Below are 23,828 nucleotides of genomic sequence, written 5' to 3'. Positions count from 1 at the left end.
GCTTTTCATCAAACTGGAACATACACAAAAAGAAGGACATGTTGGGGGATAGTTGAACCAACAGTTGAACATAGCCAAACTGAATTCATTGAATTAATTACATTCTTTTTATTTTATTACACAAGAAAGTTATGTTTGGTTTGTGAACGAATCTGTGTTTTTAAATGAATCTTTTAAGTGAACAAATCTTACACTTTTATGCACATGCTGTATAGATATTTAAATAGCTCAATAGCTCAAAAACTTTTGAGTGTGGGCAGAAAGGATGCGTTTCATTGGTTGGACTAACTGAATGAACACGCCCCCTTCGCTGATGTTTCATGCCTGAAAGAGATTCGGAGCAACACTGAATGAAGGTCTTGTCATCATTTTGTCATGTAGGTCAATCTTGGTCACAGAAAGGGGATTGTGTAAAAATGACAGATGACCATACATAATTAAAAAGGCGTAAGTATGGTATTAAACATTCTTTTGTGAGTCTCTTATTGGGGCCTGAGCACCGATGGTGCAAGGAGGACCCAATTGGAACAGCTCTATTTATTAGATTTGTAATCAAGCAAATTTTGATAAAAAGGATATCGAGGCTTGTTTCCGTTGACTCGTGTTTTTAGCAAATTGGTTAGATGAATTATTCAATGACTCACACTTAACACACAAAAATATTAAATTGTTTCCATCGACTCGTGTTTTTAGCGAATTGATTAGAAATAATTATTCAATGACTCAATCATAACACAAAAGATTCAAATTGTTTCCATCAACTTATGTTTTTAGCAAATCAGTTAGATTATTTATTCAATGACTCACACATAACACACAAAAAGATTAAATTATTTCCGTCGACTCATGTTTTTAGCGAATCTGTTAGATGAATTATTCAATGACTCACTCATAACACACAAAAGATTCAATTGTTTCCGTCGACTCGTGTTTTTAGCGACTCACACAAAAAGATTCAATTGTTGCAATGTTACCTGGAGAATGAATCAGTGAATTAATCTTTTTTTAGACAACAAATGTAAAAGTTTTGAATCACTGGGATGAATTAAATTACCCACCAAAGTTTGTCTACCAATCACATAATGCAGTGCTATAGGAGCATAGGGTTACCTTCTTGAAGAGCACCAGTGAGTCACTCTTTACATTATACTTCTTGAAGAGCTCTGGGTTGCTTGTGATGCCAAAGATAAAGTCCACTGCTATTAAAGTTACATCATAGAATGTCTTTGCCTTATCTCCTTCCAAATCCTTGGATAGACAAAGAGAGTAAATTCAAATACATTTAAAACAATTCAAATAAATCTGATAGTTTGTTGTGAATAGAGAGTGTCATGATCTGTTTTTCATACAGTATACTGCACTCTTGTCAGATCGTAAAAGTCAGTTACTTTATGCAAACAAAAGATAATTTACCTGGAAGAATCCAACCACAACCACCTCATTTGCATCCAGCAGAGCCTCTGCACTCTTCACATCATCGAGAACAATAGCACTGGGGCCTGTGTGCCTCTCCAGCCACATCGTGATCCCTTTTACAGTTCGCTTTCCTTTTCAAATCACATAATAATGCCTATAAGCTTCTGCACACTGTATGAAATGAACATACAAACACACTAAACAAATAAATACATTACCAGAAAAATCTGTGACATTTTGCCTGTTGCCATCTTTGAAGAATTTCAGTGTGGGGAAACCACCCACACCAAACTCGTTGGCAAGTTCTTTCTCTTCTACTGCATCCACTTTAGCCAGCCGTACATCAGATGAACCATTTTTCAGCAGTCCAGCCACTTCAGCATAAATGGGCTCCAGACTGCGGCAGTGACCACACCATGGAGCATCTTTTTATGTTTTGAAAGAAAGTGCAAGGTTGATACCAACATCTACCTTCATATAAAGCACACCGGGGCTATGTAAGGTTTTGAGTCATGTAAGTTTCAGATGTAAAAAAGTGTTTGTTTTCTATTTCAAATAAATGCTATTCTATTCATCAAAGAATTACTGTTTCAAAAACATTACAAAGTCTTACCGACCCCAAACTTTTGAACGGTGGTGAATATTATAGGCCTATATGCAAAAAAAAAAAATATTACAAGAGTATAAAGTGTGACAACTAGACCATTTTAGCTTTGAATGTTATTTATGTGCTAGTAGTTAAGTTACAAATTGCATCTGCATAAATGTATACAATTGACATTCATAATGTACATTGTTTTTCGCCTTTGATATTTTACTGCAATGAAAATAGCACAATACACTATAATAGAGTGTTGTGAAATTTGCATAAATGGCCAGCCTTTCAAGTGTGGGAGAAATAACAGGTGCGCTCCTTATGGATGATGTGTCAAACAAACATTAGCAATCTTTGAACTTTTCTTGTGCTGCTCATGGATAGGACAGTTGAAATGCATCCAACTTAATCTTTTTAAGTGAAAGGGACACTTTCTTCTGCTCATTTTGAACACATATTGCTGTTTAAAGTTCCTTCATGCATGGCCACATGTTTTCTTGCATTAATAAGATCAGTACATTAATCAGTCATAGGGAAAGTCATACTTACAAAATTCCACAAGCAGGTACTTGTTCTCACTGAGAGCTCTGTCGAAGTTGACACTATGAAGGACCAAAACGTCTTTCTCTTCTGTGATTTCATCTGTTTTTTCTTGTTTCTCTGGTTCTGCATCTTTTTCAGTGCCTTCCTCAACTTTTTCTTCACCGTCGTTTCCTTTTTCTTCAACGTTGTCCTCAGTCTTTTCATCCTCTGCCCTCACACACAGGCCGCAGAGCAAGAGGGCGAAACCCAGAATGTGCAGAAGCCTCATGGTCAGTCAGTTCAGCGGACCTGTAGTAAAAGTGCTGAAATGAGCTGTAGAACGCTGCTGGCTGGTCTTGTGGAGCTGATAAGAGAACTCTGACGCTGACGAATCATTGAAAAGCCTGCGTGGTGCAAATCTACTGGTCTTACTTGCCACTTCACATGTGCTCTGACAGTGTGCCGTTGGAAATTAGCATTAGATTACAGGCAAATATAATAACGTAGTTTTTTTATATCTTTTTTGCATAGCATGATCAGTGTCATTAGCTTGTTTGTGATTGAAGAAATGTAATGTGTTGTAATTGATTTACTGAAAAGGTAAAAACCTTACATGAATTGATCACAAAAAAGCTGCAAGAAAAAGAGGAAACTGGAAAGATTAGGCAGTTTGTTATGCAGTTAAACAGTTAAAATGTCATGATGATTTTGCATTCCTCCCATTCATCTTTATCAGCCATATAGTTACGAGCTAATGCCTCCCTACACTATCCACCTTACATTGAAACCCAGGCCACTCTCTGTGAATGCGTAAATGTTAAAACTGTTTGCAAAACTGTGTTTGTGTGTGTGTGTGTGGGTTCCAGTTTTTGTAATAAAAACAAGTTTTATATTTTAGGAAATAATACAGTCCAAAATCAAACTAATAAATATTGTCTCATGTTAAATTATTTTCATTGACAAAAAAAGTATAAATAATATGCATTCATGGAAGTTGAAGATTCCAATCAATGTGTGACCAAACCACGTGTCCATATCTGACCTTTCTGCCCACGTGCCACGCTCACTAGTGAGTTATGTTCAGTACACGTAAGCACTCAGAGCACAGTGTTGAAGACAGATACACACTATGGTACTCACTAAACTTGCATTAACAGTTCCTAATTTATTCAGCATATAGGGGCTGTGTTTACGTGGACAAAAACAGACAGACTTATAGTTTATTTTGTTTTGCATGTAGTATATTAATCAGATTTAGATCATTATCACCAGGAAATGTGTTGAAACCAGTTTACTATAACGCTTTGTCACTGGCATTATTCTATTGTTTCGAATAATTATGAATGTGAGCGTCATTAGTGGCTGTCTTGACGGTTGATGGTTGTCATTTTGATGTCAATTTACTGTAGTTTTTATCATTTTTTTTAAATTAGATAAAAATTAGTTCATATGACCACAGACAAGGCTTAAGCTATGTCCCAGACTAAAATGCATATTTCTAGTTTTATAGCAACTTGCGCTGGCATATCTGAAAAGATGTCAGTGCCATTGTTTTGTCTCAAGATGCACACCAGTAGTTTTTCTCTAAGGCACGTTTATAAAAGCTAGTTAAATGTCCTTTAAATTAAGGCAGGCCTTTTTTTTTATGAACTAAAACTTTTTTTTTTTTTTTTTTTCATGAAACATTTATTTTTGTTTCGATTTCCTTCATTGCTAGCCTGACGTCGTCATACTCAGATTCTAGAACTTCCCGACCAAAAAATGTTGTGGGCGGGGTTCGGGCTGGCACCCAGGCTACTTCATTGCATGTTTCAAATTAATTTAGTCACATTGGGTCCAGTTGTCACAATTTATTTTGTGATTGTGACCTGACTATACAACATTCCTTATTTATGCCTATTAAATTAAGATAGGAGTTAGCTGCATTATTGATCACAAACAGGATGTTTTAATAACATATATAGCTGCATTTTCTTTTAGCAAAATAATTCTTTTTAAACATGAAAACAAACTAGAGCAAAGAATGATCCAGACAATTTTGTGAGCAGTATTTTAAACTGAAATCACAAATTTAAAACTGTTTTAAACATTTAATACAGTTACACTGCCAAAAATAGCATACAATAAAATAAAATAAATATGTTATACTTAACAAATGAAAACATTTCGTTAGCCTCATAGCATAATTGCCTAAGTTTTTTTTTTTTAAATGACTTAGGCAATTATGCTATGAGGCTAACGATTTGAGAATGGATCATAACAAAGTACACTTGATATTCCAAATAGCAAATTACTATTTGGTATTAAAAAAGAAAAGAAAAAAAGTCTCTTGAGCACTTTTTTACCAGAAAACAAGGCAAACATACAGAAAGAAAAGCTTTAAGCATTAAGCATTGAAATATACATAATATTTTGCAGTGATATGACTGGAGAAACGATTGGTTATGATAGCGTGTAGTCACAGTTAAACTCACTGGGATTCTCTCTGTCCATGGCCCAGTGAGCGAGTAAGTCACTGAAGTCTAGGGTGCTGGAGCTGCTGAGGGTCCCTGAGACACTGGAGCTGGTCATGGTGCAAACACTCGTGTTACTGAACATGCTGATGCTGACGGAGCTCTCTGATGCGTCGATCACACTGAGCGAGTTCTCTTGCGTGTTGGTATCACTTAACACATCGAGTTGGTGTGCGAAAGGCTCCGTCCAGAAGCTGACCGGCAGACAGCGCTGGCTCATGGGCAAACCCCGGCCTTTGCTTTGAGCATCTTGAAAGAGCTCTGCAAGGGGCCCGAGGGACTCAGGCTCCTCGACCTGCCCTGATGATGCTACTTTGATGAAGTCAGCATAGTATCTCTGGCGGCCCCCGACTTTTGGACACGGTCTCTCTGCATAAATATCACAGGCATCGGGGTCTTGGCTTCGGCCGAAGTATCGCTGGACGTCGCTGCTGATGAGCTCAGCGAACCGCAGGAGCCGGTTGGTCATCTCGGCGTTATTGGGGGAGGGATCAAAACTCCACGGCTCTTCCTCTTGAGACTCACTGGCGACTCCATCCTCTTCCTCTCTCAGCTCCTCTTCATATTCCTCTTCAGTCTCCTCCTCATCCTCAGCGGGAAAGAAGCAGGGAGGGAAGGGTTTTGCGAAACCCAAATTATTCAGTGTCCTGATAACACTTGCTGCCATCCTATGAAGAACATTTTATAACCATATACTGTTAAATACAAATAAAAACTGTTTTCTCAGAACAAGAGTATTCTTTTCTTTTTTTTTTATGCCAGATTGGGGAAAGCTGGCAAATTTATAATTGTATGTATTATATTTCCTATAAATGTTGTTTTGGCTTTGCTATTAATAGCTTTGCTATTAATAAACTGTGAGAATATTACTCTAAAGTATTCTTTAATCTACCTATTCTAGTAATTCTTTTTAATTCTATTAATTCTATATTTTAAATTATATACAGAAAAAGATAATATAGCCTAAATAAGCAGAATGAAAGAAAGTCAGAAAGTTAGTTATTATTAGTATTTATCTGCAGCAGATATGATAGGCTAAGATATATATATATATATATATATATATATATATATATATATAGCCTATATCATTCTGAGTTCAAATAAACTGATATATATAGGCTATATATATATAGCCTAATCGGTAGATTAAAGAATACTTTAGCTTAATATGCTCACAGTTTATAGCAAAGCCAAAACAACGTTTATAGGAAATATAATATATACAATTACATTATAATTACATTATAAATTTGACAACTTTCCCCAATAGGCTATATATATAGGCTATATATATAGCCTACTGTTTATATATTTTGTTTTATATTAACAGTTTTCTCTGAACAAGAGTAGCCTACCCTATATAGATATTTTTTTTAATAAATGCCAGATTGAGGAAAGTTGTCACATTTATAATGTATTTTATACAATTTCTGTTGGCCTATATTTTCATTTTTATTCTATTTTTATATAGGCCTATATATCCATATATTTTAAATTCTATAGCTACAGGAAAAAAATATATAGAAATAAGAAAAGAAAGAAAGAAAGAAAGAAAGAAAGAAAGAAAGAAAGAAAGAAAGAAAGAAAGAAAGAAAGAAAGAAAGAAAGAAAGAAAGAGAAAGAAAAAGTTTTTCCGTTAGTTCATTATTTCAGAAAATGTGTGTGTGCAGTGAGTCTCTCTACCGTGTAATGCTGGATGGATGTCGCTCGTGAAGTCTTGTCGTCCGTTTCGCGTTATGGATAATTAGCGGTTTGCTCATTTATACCCATCGCTCGTGGGGAGTCTGTTTTCTGAGCAAATATTTACGCGCGCGTGTGTAATAGTGTTCTGCTCAAACACAGCGCGAGTTTGTCTCGGCGCCCAGCAACCGGAGACACGAGCGGACACTGGCGCGCGCTGCGGCCGCTGTTTGCCGGGGGACACTCAAGTGTCCGTTCACCTCAGCGCACACACACAGACGCACGGACACACAGCTGTTATCGCGAGCTGCTGGACACTTATGGCTGAACCTAAAAAGGCGTGAAATCGCATCTCACGCCGTTTTGACTTTTGAATGAGCCCCTTTATAAAACCCCATTAAAAAGACAAGCAAGCCAAATGACCCGCATGATGCTACTTTGATCTGTGCGAGGTGCGTTTGACCTTCCAGGCTAAATAATGTAGGCTATACAATCAACGTTTATTTATCAAAAGCACAACATGCAGCAGTAATTATTGGCAATTTTTCCTGCAAATTCCAGAGAAAGAAAACAGAGACTGAAAAAAAGAAAGTTGTTAGATAAAAAGGCTGTTAGTTAAAAGTTTTAAATTAAGAGAAGACCGGGGCTTGTTGTCACAAGGATTATGTCAAAGTTAATGATGAGACAATTGTGTTTTCAACACCGTTTTTGTTTCAAATTTATTTATTTTTTATTACAATGTCATAAAGCCTATCTTTTCTGTATCATTCTGAGTTCATATAAACTGACTTTCAAAAATAAATGAGTAAAAAATATGACAACTAGTATGGTTTCCCCTATATTGTATCAATAAAAGCTAATAAAATATATGACAATAGAAAAAATATGAGAATTATGTGGTGGAATTTTTTTCTACACTAAAAATAAAACTAAAATACAATGAAATGATTTGGATAACTAAGAATAACATTTTTTTTAAGATCATAAGAAAGAGTTCAGTCAAGTTAGTCAAACATTTAGTGTAATTTAAGTTTATAAAAGTATGTTTATAACAGCGAAAATAAGTGTAAAATGTGCAAAATAAATAGTTTAACCAAATGCTTTGTTCAGTGCCAGATAAACAGTCGAGGCGGGAGAAGAAATATAATAGTTGAAGTATGGGCATAGGTGTGTGTGTGTGTGTGTGTGTGTGTGTGTGTGTGTGTGTGTGTGTGTGTGTGTGTGTGTGTGTGTGTGTGTGTGTGTGTGTGTGTATGTGGTCCTGCAATTCCGTTATTTAGACCAAATGTCCCCATAGGGCAATACCAGTCATTTTTGTCCTTGTGGGGATTTTTTTTTTTGGCCCCCTAAAGGAAACAAGCTTATAAATCATACAGAAATATCTTTTTTGAAAATCTAAAATAGCAGAAATGTTCTGTGATGGGTGGGTTTAGGGGTAGGTTAAATCATTACGTTTATTGAGAGTCCCCACAAAACATGGAAACCCAACGTGTGTGTGTGTGTGTGTGTGTGTGTGTGTGTGTGTGTGTGTGTGTGTGTGTGTGTGTGTGTGTGTGTGTGTGTGAAACATTACAGAAAGAGCCAGAGAGTGTGTGTGTGCTCAGCATGAGTGAATATGAGCCGGACACAGGGCAATAGAAGGGCTAATGACCAGCAGCAGAGAGCATGGCATCTGGACTAACATATGTCAGAGAACAAGAACACTTCACTGCAGCTTCAGGTCGGTGAGACAACATGTACCTAATGGCTTAACCATCCGTCAGACACCGCGATTACAAGATTTAGAAGTGTCCTGCTGTTATTCTAGAAAAAATTAAGTATTGCATCATGGTGTTCAATCAATATCTATCTATCTATCTATCTATCTATCTATCTATCTATCTATCTATCTATCTATCTATCTATCTATCTATCTATCTATCTATCTATCTATCTATCTATCTATCTATCTATCTATCTATCTATCTATCTATCTATCTATCTATCTATCCATCCATCCATCCATCCATCCATCCATCCATCCATCCATCCATCCATCCCTCCATCCATCCCTCCCTCCAGCATTATTATACCAAGATTATTATTATACCAAGATGTTTTTGTATCCTGGAATATAATGAATGATAATAATAATCAAATAAAAAACTAATGAACACTGGGATGTAAATAAAAAACAATAGTTTCTTGTTCACATCCGATTATTTAAGCAGACTGCATGTGTTTTGGCACATGTGTGCAAAAGAATAAGCACAACTGTCTACAGTTTGAACAATGAAATGCGCATGCATAGCTTGTCGATCAAAACTGATGAGTTGATTCTTAGTGAAACTGTCAAACTCTTCACAACTTCTAAACATTCTTTCATCGTGTGAGCCATCATCACAGGCATCATAAATATTCCATAAACATGCAATGCTTGTAATGTTTGTATGAAATAGGAATCATAATCTAAACCAATCAGGGTAAAGTCACAACCCATATGCTACATTTTTATCAATTCAGTATCAATATTACAGTATTTTATTGTTGCATGTAAACTGAAAATGCACAGTTTGTCGTGGAAGAGCAATAGAAAGATATGTAAGAATGTGTGGTGGTGTTAGTTGGGAAACCATGAAAATAGAATATAATAAATATTTCCCTAGAGAAAAAAACATCTAAAACTTTTGTGGCTTACATGATGACAAAAACACTTTTTTATTTAGGTGGCATTGGCCAATTTACTGACATTTTTTGAAGCAGAATTCAATGTTTTGGGTGAGTTACTACATTTTGCAGACATGCAATAGAGTTCTGATGTTCCAGCAAACAGTTTCGAAAATGTGCCAAAGCAATTAAGAAAAACTGTAATTATTACATTAAATATTTCATATATTCTTTGTCACTTGTGATTTTATAAAGTTATATCCTAAAAGTGATATCGTAAAAGATAATCATAATACTTAATACAAAGGATGTTTGCCAGAATGAATGATTCTGCCGTGTATTTAAAACCCCTTACCAGTCAGGGATCACTGGTGAAAATATGTTTGAGCTTATATATCTCAATATTAATAACAGTCTGGTTAATTTTGAGTCTTGAACTATAAACTCTCAAGTGTTGGCTTTCTAAATGTATGTGTGTTATGTTTCTATTCAGAATTACTTATGAGCAGTAACCTTTTTATTTTGGGCATTTCATGTATGCAGCACTTGCCAAAATTGGGGGTGACTGAGAAGGGGTTAAAAATAATTGTGTATTTAGGACAGGTTTGCTCAAATGATATTGATTAGATCACAAAATAGGGATATATAAAAACTTCAAATAGACAGCAGGAATCAACAATTTGATTTATTTATTATTTTTATATATATAGTCAAAATAAGATTTTCTTTTTTATTATCTGTTTTTCCATCTGTAAGAATTGGCAGAAAATATGCATTAAATGTTTATTTATTGCATTAAATTTGTTTTGTTTTAATGTAATGTTTTATTGATTCATAAAAAATTATGTTACTTTTCAACTGCCTTTTTTTTGGGGCCTTTCTTCATAACAGTATCAGGCCTTGACCAGCAGATGGCACTGTTGTTGTTGTTTCTTATGACTCATATAAGGTGGATGATAAAAAATATAAATATATATATATGATGATGATCGTCTCAGTACAGGCACTCACAGAGAGAAGAAAAGTTTAAAAATCTACATAATCTAGAAGTTGCTGCAGTATTGACTGAAATGATCTCTTAAATATCTTGACCTATTTATTAATATTTTTGTTTCTTTAATTTGTTGCTGTAGCCTATTCCAAACACAAACATTTTAATGTTTCAAATACTTTTAAATATCAATTTAAAATATGGTTTTAAATAAAATATACTTCTTTCAAAAAAAAAAAAACTAATAAATTTGGGTTTAGCTTTTGTGAATTGACCTATTTTTATTATTATAATTATTTTATTTTTTTACTGTCTCTATGGAATTGGCGAATACCACTATGGCGAAGGATAGGCTCATGAATATTACGAACAAGTTCTGATGACGTTGCTTGGTAAACTTTCTAGCGTCTAGCAATCATTCTGCAGCGCAGGCTTCTCTTATGAATATTAATTAAGAGGAACTGCCACCCAATGGGAAGAACGACACGAAACCTACGTAATATTTATGACCAATGGCGAAAGGAAGTTCTGCATGTAGGCCGACGTCCAGTTTCTAGTCATGAACCAGGAAGTAACATGTTAAAACAGTCCATAGACATCTAAAGAACACGACAATGGGCTGACAGGAGAATCTAAACTGAAAAAAAATAATAAAAAAATAAAAAATGGAAAAGTATTCTGCACTGTGCCTTTTACTGTATGTTATCGCTGGCTGTATTGCTGACGGTGAGTATTTGGAGCGCTGGAGATCTCTTAGATATATTTGCAGTATTGTATTACAGCCGTTTTTTGTCAATTCAGTAACTTACTTCGATTTGACCATTATCGTCTTTCAAGCATTTAAATAAAACAGAAATTTCACTAAATGTGCTAAATGTAAACTAACGAGGTTTTTGTCCTCACCCAATGTCACAAAACAGCTATTTTCGTAAATATATGTAATCGTTTAGAATGATCATCGGACGCATTCCTGTTGTATAGCATATACTTATACCTATACCTAAACAAGGCATTAAATATAGAAGTTATAAGCGAATAACGCGATCTCGCCTGTCACACAAATTGTGAGTGTTTACTTCTGACGCCATCATGACGTCATGCTTTGTTCCTAGATCTCACTTACTTGAACGAGTTCTACTCTAAAACGCCTCAGAGGTTGTCCAAATACAGCTGGTTCGGGAATGTTCGGCTCCATCACTTCAGGGTGTCGGAAGATGCGGTGCTCGTGCGGTGGCTGCTCACGGTCTCACGGGGATCCGGGCTGAGCTGTGGCAACCAAAACATCACTGTGTATGTATGCTGAAAATATGACATTAAACATGTGGGTTTTATTAATCCATAATTTTGAAAATGTTTCACTATGGAAACAATCTTGTAAAACCACATGTAAACATATTTCCCTAAAAAACAAGTGAATGTTATCAATTTAAAACTAGGTAAATTTCATAGAAAGTATTATTACTAAACACTGTGGAAAAAAAATGACAGAAAAATCCTGAAACCCATATTAATATACAGGGTTTTACGGTTGCAATAATAGCTGTAGTTGCTATGGTATTTTGGCAAAAAAAATGATGTTACTGTGGTAACTGTTGAAATCACATTTGCAAACAAAAATATCTGGTGTGGGTTTTAATGTTTCTAATGGTTTATAAGTACTCTAATGACAATAGTGATATTTTAATGTGCACTTATGATTTTGCACCTCTGAGAATGATTTCTTTATTGGAGACTGTATACAGAAGATAGATTCTCCTGAGAACTCTAACTGAGGAGCCAAGATTATTGTGTACTGTATTAATACCAGGAGACCTTAAGCTGAAAAGAGCACATACAGATGTCAGAAAATGTCACGTATACTAATATACTTATAAAAGGAAAGAAAGAAAATGGTGTCAAACCATTTCATGGAGTCTTTAACCCCAAGTTGCCTCAGAGGCAGGGTTGCCAGGTTTGTGTAACAAAACCAGCCAAATTGCTATTCAAAACCCGCCCAATTATGTTCAGAACTTCTGGGGGAGGAGTGTGTGTGGTCGCTTTAACCCACAGACTACAAAAACAACCTGCGGCAACAGTGTAAAAGTACACTGGTCAGAGGGACTCTCCCTGGAAGAAGTGCTGTACACTATAATAGTTGGTTATTAAAGTAGACAAAAAAGAAGTAGCAATTCATTTAGTTTAATTTCTTTGCTTAACATTGACTTTTGTCCATCTAATGCACATGAACAGGCACTTTAGAGCAGGAGCTCCCCCGGTCATCAACCCCATACAAACAGCCTTTCCGAACGACACATCAGTGTCTCTTGCTCACAACTTGACTCTGACCGTTCCCAGTGGACAGAGCGTCAGTGTGACCCTGTTCAATGTGACGCATCCCAAACCTGGTGACTGGTTCCTTGCTGCTCACCTGCCCAAAGATGACGGCAAGATAGAGCAACAGGTGTGTTTTTTGAAGAGCTACATTGCTTGGTGGAAGAATTATAATTGAATAAATTCTGAAGTATTTATTGTGTTTATTTTATGAAACATATGCAGTAACCTTTTTATAAAAGCATAAAGCCTTATTGCAGTATGTTGTTTGTTACTTTCTGTTTTAGGGTCTGCCATCTTGCTCATACTTATTCCAGGCACAGATGTTTTTGAGAAGAGCTGCTGACCTGCCAATCCTGCAATACAACATTCCTCTTTATCAAACACTAACTTCAGCTCCAGCTCTTTTTAAGTATGTTCTGTGTTCATGTGTGTGTGTGTGTGTGTGTGTGTGTGTGTGTGTTAAGTAGATTACATTCAAGTTCAACTCTTATATGCTCTCAAATTCTGCATTTATTTGATCAAAAATACAGTAAGCAGTAATATTGTGAAATATTATTTAATTATTATTTTAAAATATACAATTCAAAATAACTGTTATAACTTCACAATTTTATATAAAATGTAATTCATTCCTGTGATGGCAAAGCAGCCATTACTCCAGTCTTCAGTGTCACATGATCCTTCAGAAATCATTCTAATATGCTGATCTGGTTAAACATTTCTTGTTGTTATTATCAATGCATTCATGTCATTTTTAGTGTCTGTTTTTGTTGAAATGTAATGTATTTTTATGCATCTTGTCTGTGTGTAGGGTCTTTGTTCCAGAGTTCTCCTCCAGGTTGGATGTTTTCATCTTGAACTGTTCTGTAATGCTGGGAAATGATTGCGGGCTGTCAATCACTGTAGGCTCCAGCACTTTGAGGCAGGGCTCAGAAGTGAAACAGAACTGTTCAGGGTTAGAGAGCTGCTTCGCATCGGTCCTCATTCCCCCGTGGAACACCTGGTTGCTGGTCACGGTTGAGTCTAATCAACCAAACGCGACAGTAGATTTCAACATCTCTGCCAATGTCACAGGTCTTTTTTCATTTACCTATTACTTTTATTTTACTAGAACACTTTGCTAGTTTTTGCTTGACTCTTAAATCTCTTTTCCATCCTCTCTCACTTCATACACACAGTGGGATGTAAACCTTTGAGCGTCTCTTCAGATTTCAACACCTCAGCCTTTACTCGTACCATCATTGCTCCCCAAAGCAACAGCTCAGGTGCCCTCAGTAACGCTTCCGTTTCCACGAGAGACCAACCGGGCCTCCTCGCTAACACCTCTGAGCCAATGTGCATGAGAAGCCCTTCAGTGTTCAGAGACGAACAGGATGTGCTATCACTACGCTTCACCGTTTCCAACAGCAACCTCAGCGTGACCTCTGACCTTCCAACTGTGCTCACACTTGAGCACTCTTCCAGTGATAGTGGCGGCACATTTGTTGTACAGCTCAACTTGAACGCTGTAAGCATGTAATAATATTATAATGTACCATTCAAAAGTTTGCGGTCGATGAGATTTCTCAATGTTTTGGAAAGTCTTTAAAGCAGCATTTATTTCATTATTTTCTATATTTATTTATTTCATTTTATTTCGTGAAATATTATGACAATGTAAAATAAGCTTTCTATTTAAATATTTTAAAATGTAATTTATTCCTGTGATGGCAAAGCTGAATTTTCAGCATCATTCTTCCAGACTTCAGTGTCACATGATCCTTCAGAAATCATTCTAATATGCTGATTTGCTGCTCATGAAATATTTCTTATTTTTATCAATGTTGAAAACAGTTGTGCTGCTTAATATTTTTTTTGGAAACCCGGGATACATTTTTTTTTCCCAGTATTATATGAGCGATAGAAAGTTCAAAAGCATTTGAACAGCCTTTATTTGAAATCATTATAAATGACTTGATGAATGTAATTCATCCTTGTTGAAAATAAGCATTAATTCCTATATATGTACAGTCTCTCATGACTCAATTGAGCAGCACACATTCACCACAACCATTGTGATATTAATAATGCATCTATTTACAATATTAAACTTATATCAGTGTGTATTTGTGATTTATATTGTATTGTAATATAGATTCAACATTTGTAACACAACTCTTGTGTTTGTGCTATAGAGTTCTCTGGTTGGTGGATTTGCTCGTGTCAAAGCATGTCTCACACCTTTTGCTCCCGTACTTCATCTGAACCGCAGCCAGACTTGTGCTACAGGTTAGTCACACATTCAGATTTGTGCATTATGTAGTACATGCTTAACATTCTCCTGCATGTCACATCTGAATCTGTGTGTGTGTGTGTGTTTGTGTTTGTATGCATCTAGGGTTTGCACAGGGCTATTCTCTGAGCGTGAGCAGCAATGAATCGCACGCACTGTTGAGGATCCCATTCCCAGATGCAGCAGTGTGGTACCTCAGCCTTCAGACCGTGTGCAGTGACAGGTAGTGACTTTAGATAAGATGAAACGTCATTTGCAATCTAGTTTACTTCCATATTTCCTAGGGAAACAGGATGTTAAACAAGAAAAAATAGGCTGGACTTCATTTAATAATTAGATTCATCTATAATTGGATAATTAATGGTGGTCAATTTGATGGAATAATGTGCACTGATGAATTGTCCACAGTAAGACCAGGAACATCTTGGCATCTTATTGTGTACATACATGTTTTTACATTGAACTATGTAATACCTGGATGTAATTACATTTGTAATTAATTTATTTTTACACCTTACACCTTAACCCACCTTTAAACCTAACCAAACCTGTCCCTAACCCCAGGGATGTAGTGGAGGCTAAACGCACGTAAACGCCGTTTACGCACCTCCCAAAATTCGGAAATAGCATTTGCCCACCTCCAAAGTGCGTTTATCCACCTCTACATTGCGTTTATCCACCTCAAAATTTCACGTTATTTGAGCGGAGTTTGCTTTTCCAGTGCGTGATCGCCGATAGGTACATGATTCGAGCATTTGTGCCGTTAAGGACAGAGCAGAACGCGCAGCGCGCAAACACGGAGCAGAACATGGAGCATAGAGCGCAGCGCGCCGACACACACACACACACACACACACACACGGAACAAAGAGAACGGCGCACACACGTAGCAGAAAACACGCTCGTGAAGTTACTAAAAAAGCTGCGCGAGAATGAAACTGATTGCAGCCGCAACAGGAAATCATTAAAACGATGCAAAAAAAAGTGCTTTTTTTTATTCATTACAGGCAGCTGGTTTAATGTAGGGAGCATGTCAAATCCCAACTGTACAAGAGATTCAGAGGGAATCAAGCCTGCACCAGGTTAAAGACTTTTCCCTTTTACAGGGAAACACTGATCCACATTTTTCTGATAGACCAAACAACTAATCAATTAATCGAGGAAATATTCAACAGATTAATCGACTGAAAATAATCCCAAATCCCTAATCATTATGTACAAGTGCATTGCATTGGAAGCCCTGGATATAAGCCTCCCTCTCTATCTCTCTTTAATATTTTTGTCATTTAGTAAACTTTATAGATTTCAACCATATTATTCCTTTTTGAATGTCTTTAACAAGAACTTAGATTAATGTATGAATTGAATAGTGATTGTGTGACGGAACAATCAGTGATACCCTTGGTAGTACCATCAAATGATAGCCTATAGCGATGTCATCAGGATACACATACACCGGTAGGCAGTGGCCCACCTTTCCGGGTGACCACGTTAGGGTCCACCAGAATTTATAGTTTACCCACCTCTTTTTTTACCACTACACCACTGCCTAACCCTAAACGTATCCCACCTTAATAACAGCAAAAGTGTTTTGCAAAACATGAACACAAAAAGTGCATTGCACCTAACAAATACATGTTTTGACATAAGTACAGTTCATAGACATCTAATATAAAGTGAAACCAAATCACGTTCTGAACATTTTCTGTGTTGACTTCCCAGTGTTGACTGCAGGAACGCATCGGCCGCAGTGAGTGTGTCTGTAAGTGTGAGTGCGTGCATTGATGACTGTGGGCCGTACGGAGAGTGCAGACTGCTACGCACGAACAGCTACCTCTATGGCGCATGTGTGTGCAAAGCAGGTAAGCATACACACACACACCAACAGCTCGCCATAAACATGAATGAGTACTGAGTTGTGGCATTGGTTCTTGTTTGTGTTGTTTGCTGTCGACAGGTTGGCAGGGATGGGGCTGTACGGATGGAGTGACTGCGCAGTCGTTCTCTCGACAGATGGCAGCAGCTCTGCTCCTCACCTTTAGTAACCTTTTCTTCATCCCGCCCATCATCGTGGCGCTCTACAGAGGATACCTCATCGAGGCCGCCATCTACTTCTTTACCATGTTTTTCTCCACGGTGTGTTTCTATCTATCTATCTATCTATCTATCTATCTATCTATCTGTCTGTCTGTCTGTCTGTCTGTGTATCTATCTATCTATCTATCTATCTATCTGTGTATCTATCTATCTATCTATCTGTCTGTCTGTCTGTCTGTCTGTGTATCTATCTATCTATCTATCTATCTATCTATCTATCTGTGTATCTATCTATCTATCTATCTGTGTGTATCTATCTATCTATCTATCTATCTATCTATCTATCTATCTATCTATCTATCTATCTATCTATCTATCTGTCTGTCGTCTATCTATCTGTCTATCTATCTATCTATCTATCTATCTGTGTATCTATCTATCTATCTATCTGTCTGTCTGTCTGTCTGTCTGTGTATCTATCTATCTGTGTATCTATCTATCTGTGTATCTATCTATCTATCTATCTATCTATCTATCTATCTATCTATCTGTCTGTCTGTCTGTGTATCTATCTATCTATCTATCTATCTATCTATCTGTGTATCTATCTATCTATCTATCTATCTATCTATCTATCTATCTATCTATCTATCTATCTATCTATCTATCTATCTGTCTGCCGTCTATCTATCTGTCTATCTATCTATCTGTCTGTCTGTCTGTCTGTCTGTCTGTCTGTCTATCTATCTGTCTATCTATCTATCTGTCTGTCTGTCTGTCTGTCTGTCTATCTATCTGTCTGTCATCTATCTATCTGTCTGTCTGTGTATCTATCTATCTATCTATCTGTCTGTCGTCTATCTATCTGTCTGTCATCTATCTATCTGTCTGTCTGTGTATCTATCTATCTGTCTGTCTGTCTGTCTGTCTGTCTGTCTGTCTGTCTATCTATCTATCTATCTATCTATCTATCTATCTATCTATCTGTGTTTCTATCTATCTGTCTGTCTGTCTGTGTATCTATCTATCTATCTATCTATCTATCTGTGTATCTATCTATCTATCTATCTGTGTATCTATCTATCTATCTATCTATCTATCTATCTGTCTGTCGTCTATCTATCTGTCTGTCTGTCTGTCTGTCTTTCTATCTATCTGTCTGTCTGTCTGTCTGTCTATCTATCTATCTGTCTGTCTGTCTGTCTGTCTGTCTGTCTATCTATCTATCTGTCTGTCATCTATCTATCTGTCTGTCTGTGTATCTATCTATCTATCTATCTATCTATCTATCTATCTATCTGTCTGTCGTCTATCTGTCTCTCTGTCTGCCTATCTATCTATCTATCTATCTATCTATCTATCTATCTATCTATCTATCTATCTATCTACTGTATCTGTTGTCTATCTGTCTGTCTGTCTGTCTGTGTATCTATCTATCTATCTATCTGTCTGTCTTTCTTTCTATCGTTTGTCTTGTTCTATCTGTGTATCTGATGTTCTTTCTGTCTGTTTATCGTTATGTCGTTCTATCATTCTATCTATCTAACTATTGTTCTGTCTACCATCTATCCATCCATCCATCATTCTGTTGTTCCAGAATGCACATTGTGTATTTTGTAGTCATAATGATTGTGTGTTTTGCAGTTTTATCATGCGTGTGACCAGCCCGGTGTGACTGTGATGTGTATCATGGACTACGACACCCTCCAGTTCTGTGATTTCTTGGGATCCGTCGTGTCAGTGTGGGTGACCATTGTGTGCATGGCACGGCTTCAGGAGCCAATCAAATATGTAAGTACTATTTTATGTATAGCATTATTTTTATAGATAAAAGTCATTATTCTTGTTAAAAATGTGGATTATGATTTGTCACAGTAACACTGGTGGGCGGAGTCATGGTAGATGTGTTAAGAGTCTTGTCTTTGGTGGAAAGGTTTACAGCATCTCCGATAAGTTGAGATTGAGCAGTATAATACAGCTGTTTAAGTGTCTGATAAACAATCTGCAGAAAATATTTTTATTTCTTCTGACACAATAAATAATTATTAGAATACAACAATAGAAACACGTATTCAGAAATGATTATTGTAAATATTATTATTACTATTTTTAAAGTTGTAAGTTTAAATTTCAAAAGTGTGAAAAAATATTGAATGTAAAAATATATTTAAAAAAATCCTCTTAATAGCAACTACCAGCAGACATCAGCAGGGTGAAGATGAAACTGTTGCATGCTGCCATTTATAACAATAAAATGGTACACATATACTCCCATGTACATTCACTAGTTTAAATCATGAAAGTGTCAAATAGAGCCTGTATCTCCTTGTCATTTATGATGTAATAATTGGAATGGTCTTTAAATAGCATAGCATGTTTAACTAGACCTACCTGTTCTTTAAGGAAGCATTGTTGTGATTGTGGATACCAAGTACGTAGTTACTCTGAAACAATAAAAACCACTTTAAAATCATGTTGAATTGAATTAATCATTGTATTATATGTATACATTTGAAGATAAAGTCATTGATCAACTGATAAATAAACATAATACTCTTTTCAAGGGGTCACCCCCCCTCACACACACACACACACATTTTTTGTAAGTTAGCTTTTCATGACAATTTTCACTTTCTTACTGTCAGTAAACACCCTCAGACTGTGAAGCCTTGGAATGAATCTGTATTGAATGTAGGCCATCCATTGTTAATGTTCTCATGCTTCTGATGTCAGATTTCAATCCGTTTCTGAGATTCATTTCAATCGATTGTCTTTTTCGGACTGGGGAGGAAGTTTTTGGCTCTGAAGCTGTTTACACTGAAAAAGATTTATTGAAAAAGAACAATTTCTTGATATGACCCTTGATATGAACACTTTAATCAGTAATTATTTACTTAATAAAACTTCAGGTATGCATTGCATGTCAGTTTTAATAGCTTCAAATGTTCTTACATTGCAGTTATTGTTTATGGCGGGCACTCTTGTCATTTCCATGGCGATGCAGTTGGACCGCAGGGGGTTGTGGAACCTTCTAGGCCCGGTCCTCGTTGCTTTGGTCATTATGGTCACTTCCTGGGTGAGCTTGACTTTTCCATTACTGCAAAAGATTGTTTTTTGTTGATACTGAATCAGACTTGTGATAGTATATTTTTATATATGTAATAAATGCTCTACCCCTCAAAAGTTAGGGGTCAGTAAGATTTTTTTTTTTTTAAAGAAAGTAATACCTTCAGCAGGTATGCAGTGATGGTAAAGATATGTATAATATTACATAAGATTTCTATTTCAAATAAATGCGGTTCTTTTAAACTTTCTATTCATCAAAAGTATCATGCTTTCCATAAAAATACTAAGCAGCACAACATTGATGAAAAATAAGAAATGTTTCTTGAGCAGCAAATCAGCATATTAGAATGATTTCTGAATGATCATGTGACACTGAAAACTGGAGGAATGATGCTGAAAATTCAGCTAAATATATTCAAAAAGAAAACAGTTCTTTTAAATTGTAATAGTGTTTCACAATATTACTGTTTCATGGTATTTTTGATCAAATAAATGCAGCCTTGGTGAGCAGAAAATACTTTTTTTTTAAAGGTATTTTGAATTATAGTCCAAATATATTTAAAAAATGGGCCAGATACAAGTTTCTGTTGTTTGATATAATACAATTATTTAAAAGCAGATTTAAAAGTTATTTTTATAAAATAAAATAAAATAAATAACTGATCTATACCCACTTACCGGTATGCTTACCAATTTGATAAAAAAAAAATGATGTGCTTTGCTGAGTTTTTATTTTACACAAGGGAAATTAAATCCTTCCAGATTTAACTTTAAAAGGATCTTGACAGTATGTCTCAATTAAATAATTTTACTAATGCCGGGTTCAGACTACACAATATTTTTGGCTGTTACGATAGTGTCAGATTATGCGATTTTGTCGGCTAAATTATTGTCGTGTCATGGACAAGAAACATGTCAGACTACACTGTGCTTCCCGACCAATCATCGTTTGCCGTCTGTGATGACGTGCTTCACGGAGAACTAGCGACTGACTTCTGGAAACAAGAGCATAAACAAACAATGGTAAACACACTCAGACTGTGAAGCCTTGAATGAATCTGTATTGAGTGTAGGCCATCCATTGTTAATGATCTCATGCTTCTGATGTCAGATTTCAACCAGTTTCTGAGATTCATTTCAATAGAGTGTCTTTTTCGGTCTAGGGAGGAGGTTTTTGGTTCTGAAACTGTTTACATATTACATTGAAAAAGATTGAAAAAGAGCTTCTGCGCTCCTGTTCGTCAACTTCACCGGAAAAAATCTCATCGTGATATCATGAAGTGTCATAGTCGTCCACTATGACACACTACGAGATCAAATTCGATTTTTGCGACCGTGCAAGTATTGTTGTAGTCTGAACCCAGCATAAAGCACTCAAGTTCACTTGTCACAGCAATTTTGAAATATTTCCTGTCCTGTTCATTTGTGTTACCCAACAGGTTTATCGAGGTGTGAAACGTCGTCATTGTTACCCTCCATTATGGCGTCGCTGGGTGTTGTTCCTGCTCCCAGGCATTGTATCTGCATTGATTGGAGTGTGTGTGTACGTCTTCGCACAGACGGATAGCAACTACTACTACACTCATTCCATATGGCATGTCATGGTGGCCACAAGCGTGGTCTTCCTCTTACCACCCCGCGAAAAAAACGTCCCCCCCTGGGGCTGGACAAACAAAATCTGCAGCTACAGGAGATGTAAAAATGAGAAAGTAGAGCTTTACACTGATACCTAAATAAACTGGTATTGATATCTGCACAAACCCTGATGGATTTTCATGTGCAATTTCTACAGTTTTACAAATGTTAGCGGTTAGCTTTATGAAACACGCCAAGCTTTAATGAAAGATTCTCTTCTGAAGTTACCAAAACCACTGCAATGCAGGTGTACTGTATGTTTAGAACTACTTAAAGGGATATAATTTTACTCTCATTCTAAACCCATAAACCAACACAACAGGAGATTTTTGAGAGTCATAGTGAAGGCTTGGAATATAGTGCACAAGTCATATAGTCTACTTTTTATTTATGATATAATCAAAAGGCAACTTGAATGTCCTTTGAACCTGATTACTCCATTAAGCACTTTTGTGAGGTTTACTTTATATTGAAGAATCTGTTTATTGGATTGAGTGAGTTGCTTACACTGCGATTGTTTGTTCTTTGTGAACGAAAACAGTCAGATTGTCTCCCGTTATCTCTTTTGAGGAAAATCACTTCTAATTTTAGTTTATTCAGCACTTTCATCATTTGAGTAGCCCAACCGGAATCTGAACCCACCGAAGTCGCGTTTTTTTTTTTTTTTTTCTAGATGACAGAATTTACATTTTAGGTTGAAATATTCCATTAAATAACACATTTTACTTTCAGAGAAAATTCCAGAGATTTTCTTTAAAAAACAAAACTAAAACTGCAGATTCTGTCTGGTCGTACTTACGATGTTTCAGATCATGTTGGGCATTGTCACTACTACAAAGAACCACTGTCTGTGTCTCCGAGCTTGTGTTTGCTCACTTACACTGGAGGACAGGTACAGTAGTCCTAGTCTAATAGCAAACATGTTTTACACAGTTATGTATACCACTGTCAGGAATGTACAAGAAAATACCTCCCTTTTTCTTCTTCCCTAAAAGCCTTGATATTTCTTTATGAGACGTTGCTCTTACTTTTTCAAATGGAAGAACATTTTACTCTCGCTTAAAAATGTGCTTGCTTGAGCCAGTGTGTAAAATGGTGCTTGCTGAATGCCGGAATGAAAAACTACAGATGTGTGTGTTTGTAATGAGAATCATGACCAGACATGTTTAAGAAAAACTTCTGTATTTGTCAAGGCTTTTTCTAGATATGCATAATACTGTACTTCTGACCCTCAGGCCATTTTAAACTTGAAAAGGCTTCTGTCGACGTTTCTTTTAGGTTTAAATTGACATGGCAACTGTCCTTTAAAACCCATGTAAACCAGTGTCGTGTTTTTCCATTTAATTGTAACAGCAAGGCAATTCATCTCTTGTTTTTCCACTGTAAAGTTAGGGTTGAAATGTGATGTTTTACAATGTTTTATATACATTTTTTATTGGAATTTACAAATGATATTGAAAACAAAAATATGAGCCTAACTAATATATATGTTAATAAAATATTTATAAAACGAATCATTTATAAAAATCTGTGAAATCCCCATAATTTCTACTTCTTTCTTATGGGATTTGGGTTTGATTTAATAATGATTATCTTGACAATCCTTGTTCTTGTTTGTGTCTAATGGTAGGCCTTGTATATTGCACAAATATGCACTTATATTTTAGGGTGAGGATGAACAAGTGCAATCACAGACAATATGTTTATGAAGGTACATGTTAAAGTTTCTTTGTTGTTGTTCGTGAGTCATTTTTTATTCGTGCTCCTGATTCCTGCCTCTTTTCTTAAAATGTTCTGTAATCTATATGCCAATAAATGGAGAAATAAATAATTGAATGATTATTTAAAGCTGGTTACTTTTTTGTTTGTTTTAATTTTCAGCTTTTTTTAGAGCAATGCTTACAGTAGTATTAAACTTTAGGTATGGTTACATGAACATAGTTTAACATCAAAGTAGCTAATGCTGTGCAATTAACATAAAAATAGATATTGACAATAAAATATTAAAAATAAACACTACCGTTCTAAAGTGTGGGGTCTATATACAGTATATATATATATATAGACTTTTGTCAAAATCATTAAAAATTGTAAATATATAGAGTTGTAAATATATACTTTGAATAAAGAACTTGTTAC

At 35.9% G+C, this 23,828-nt stretch overlaps 3 protein-coding genes across 3 annotated transcripts in view; 1 reads left to right on the top strand and 2 right to left on the bottom strand.

Moving 5' to 3' along the window:
- The window catches only part of pdia2 (protein disulfide isomerase family A, member 2), a 5,177-nt gene extending 2,099 nt beyond the window's left edge, over positions 1 to 3,078 (bottom strand). The window contains exons 1-5 of the mRNA XM_084402764.1: positions 2,561 to 3,078; positions 1,635 to 1,841; positions 1,414 to 1,547; positions 1,111 to 1,248; positions 2 to 13 (exon numbers count right to left, since the gene is read on the bottom strand). Of these exons, the coding sequence (XP_084258890.1) occupies positions 2 to 13; positions 1,111 to 1,248; positions 1,414 to 1,547; positions 1,635 to 1,841; positions 2,561 to 2,822 (753 nt within the window). The 5' untranslated portion in view covers positions 2,823 to 3,078. The remainder of the gene's footprint in view (position 1; positions 14 to 1,110; positions 1,249 to 1,413; positions 1,548 to 1,634; positions 1,842 to 2,560) is intronic.
- On the bottom strand, positions 2,714 to 7,147 carry percc1 (proline and glutamate rich with coiled coil 1). The gene is made up of 3 exons (XM_084394300.1): positions 6,733 to 7,147; positions 5,008 to 5,714; positions 2,714 to 2,842 (listed from the first exon to the last, which is right to left on the bottom strand). Exons 1-3 carry the CDS (start codon positions 6,807 to 6,809, stop codon positions 2,829 to 2,831), a joined length of 798 nt encoding a protein of 265 aa, XP_084250426.1. The 5' UTR covers positions 6,810 to 7,147; the 3' UTR covers positions 2,714 to 2,828.
- Positions 7,148 to 10,758: 3,611 nt separating this feature from the next.
- Positions 10,759 to 23,537, top strand: pgap6 (post-glycosylphosphatidylinositol attachment to proteins 6). Its single transcript, XM_084394299.1, has 13 exons — positions 10,759 to 11,092; positions 11,479 to 11,656; positions 12,596 to 12,806; positions 12,964 to 13,088; positions 13,491 to 13,753; positions 13,858 to 14,186; positions 14,854 to 14,947; positions 15,057 to 15,174; positions 16,674 to 16,813; positions 16,909 to 17,087; positions 18,633 to 18,779; positions 19,948 to 20,064; positions 21,494 to 23,537. Exons 1-13 carry the CDS (start codon positions 11,032 to 11,034, stop codon positions 21,785 to 21,787), a joined length of 2,256 nt encoding a protein of 751 aa, XP_084250425.1. The 5' UTR covers positions 10,759 to 11,031; the 3' UTR covers positions 21,788 to 23,537.
- The last annotated feature ends 291 nt before the right edge of the window (positions 23,538 to 23,828 follow it).

Source organism: Rutilus rutilus (genome assembly GCF_951802725.1).
Source record: "Rutilus rutilus genome assembly, chromosome: 2".
NCBI lineage: Eukaryota > Metazoa > Chordata > Actinopteri > Cypriniformes > Leuciscidae > Rutilus > Rutilus rutilus.
This window is presented reverse-complemented; position numbering and strand designations above follow the sequence as displayed.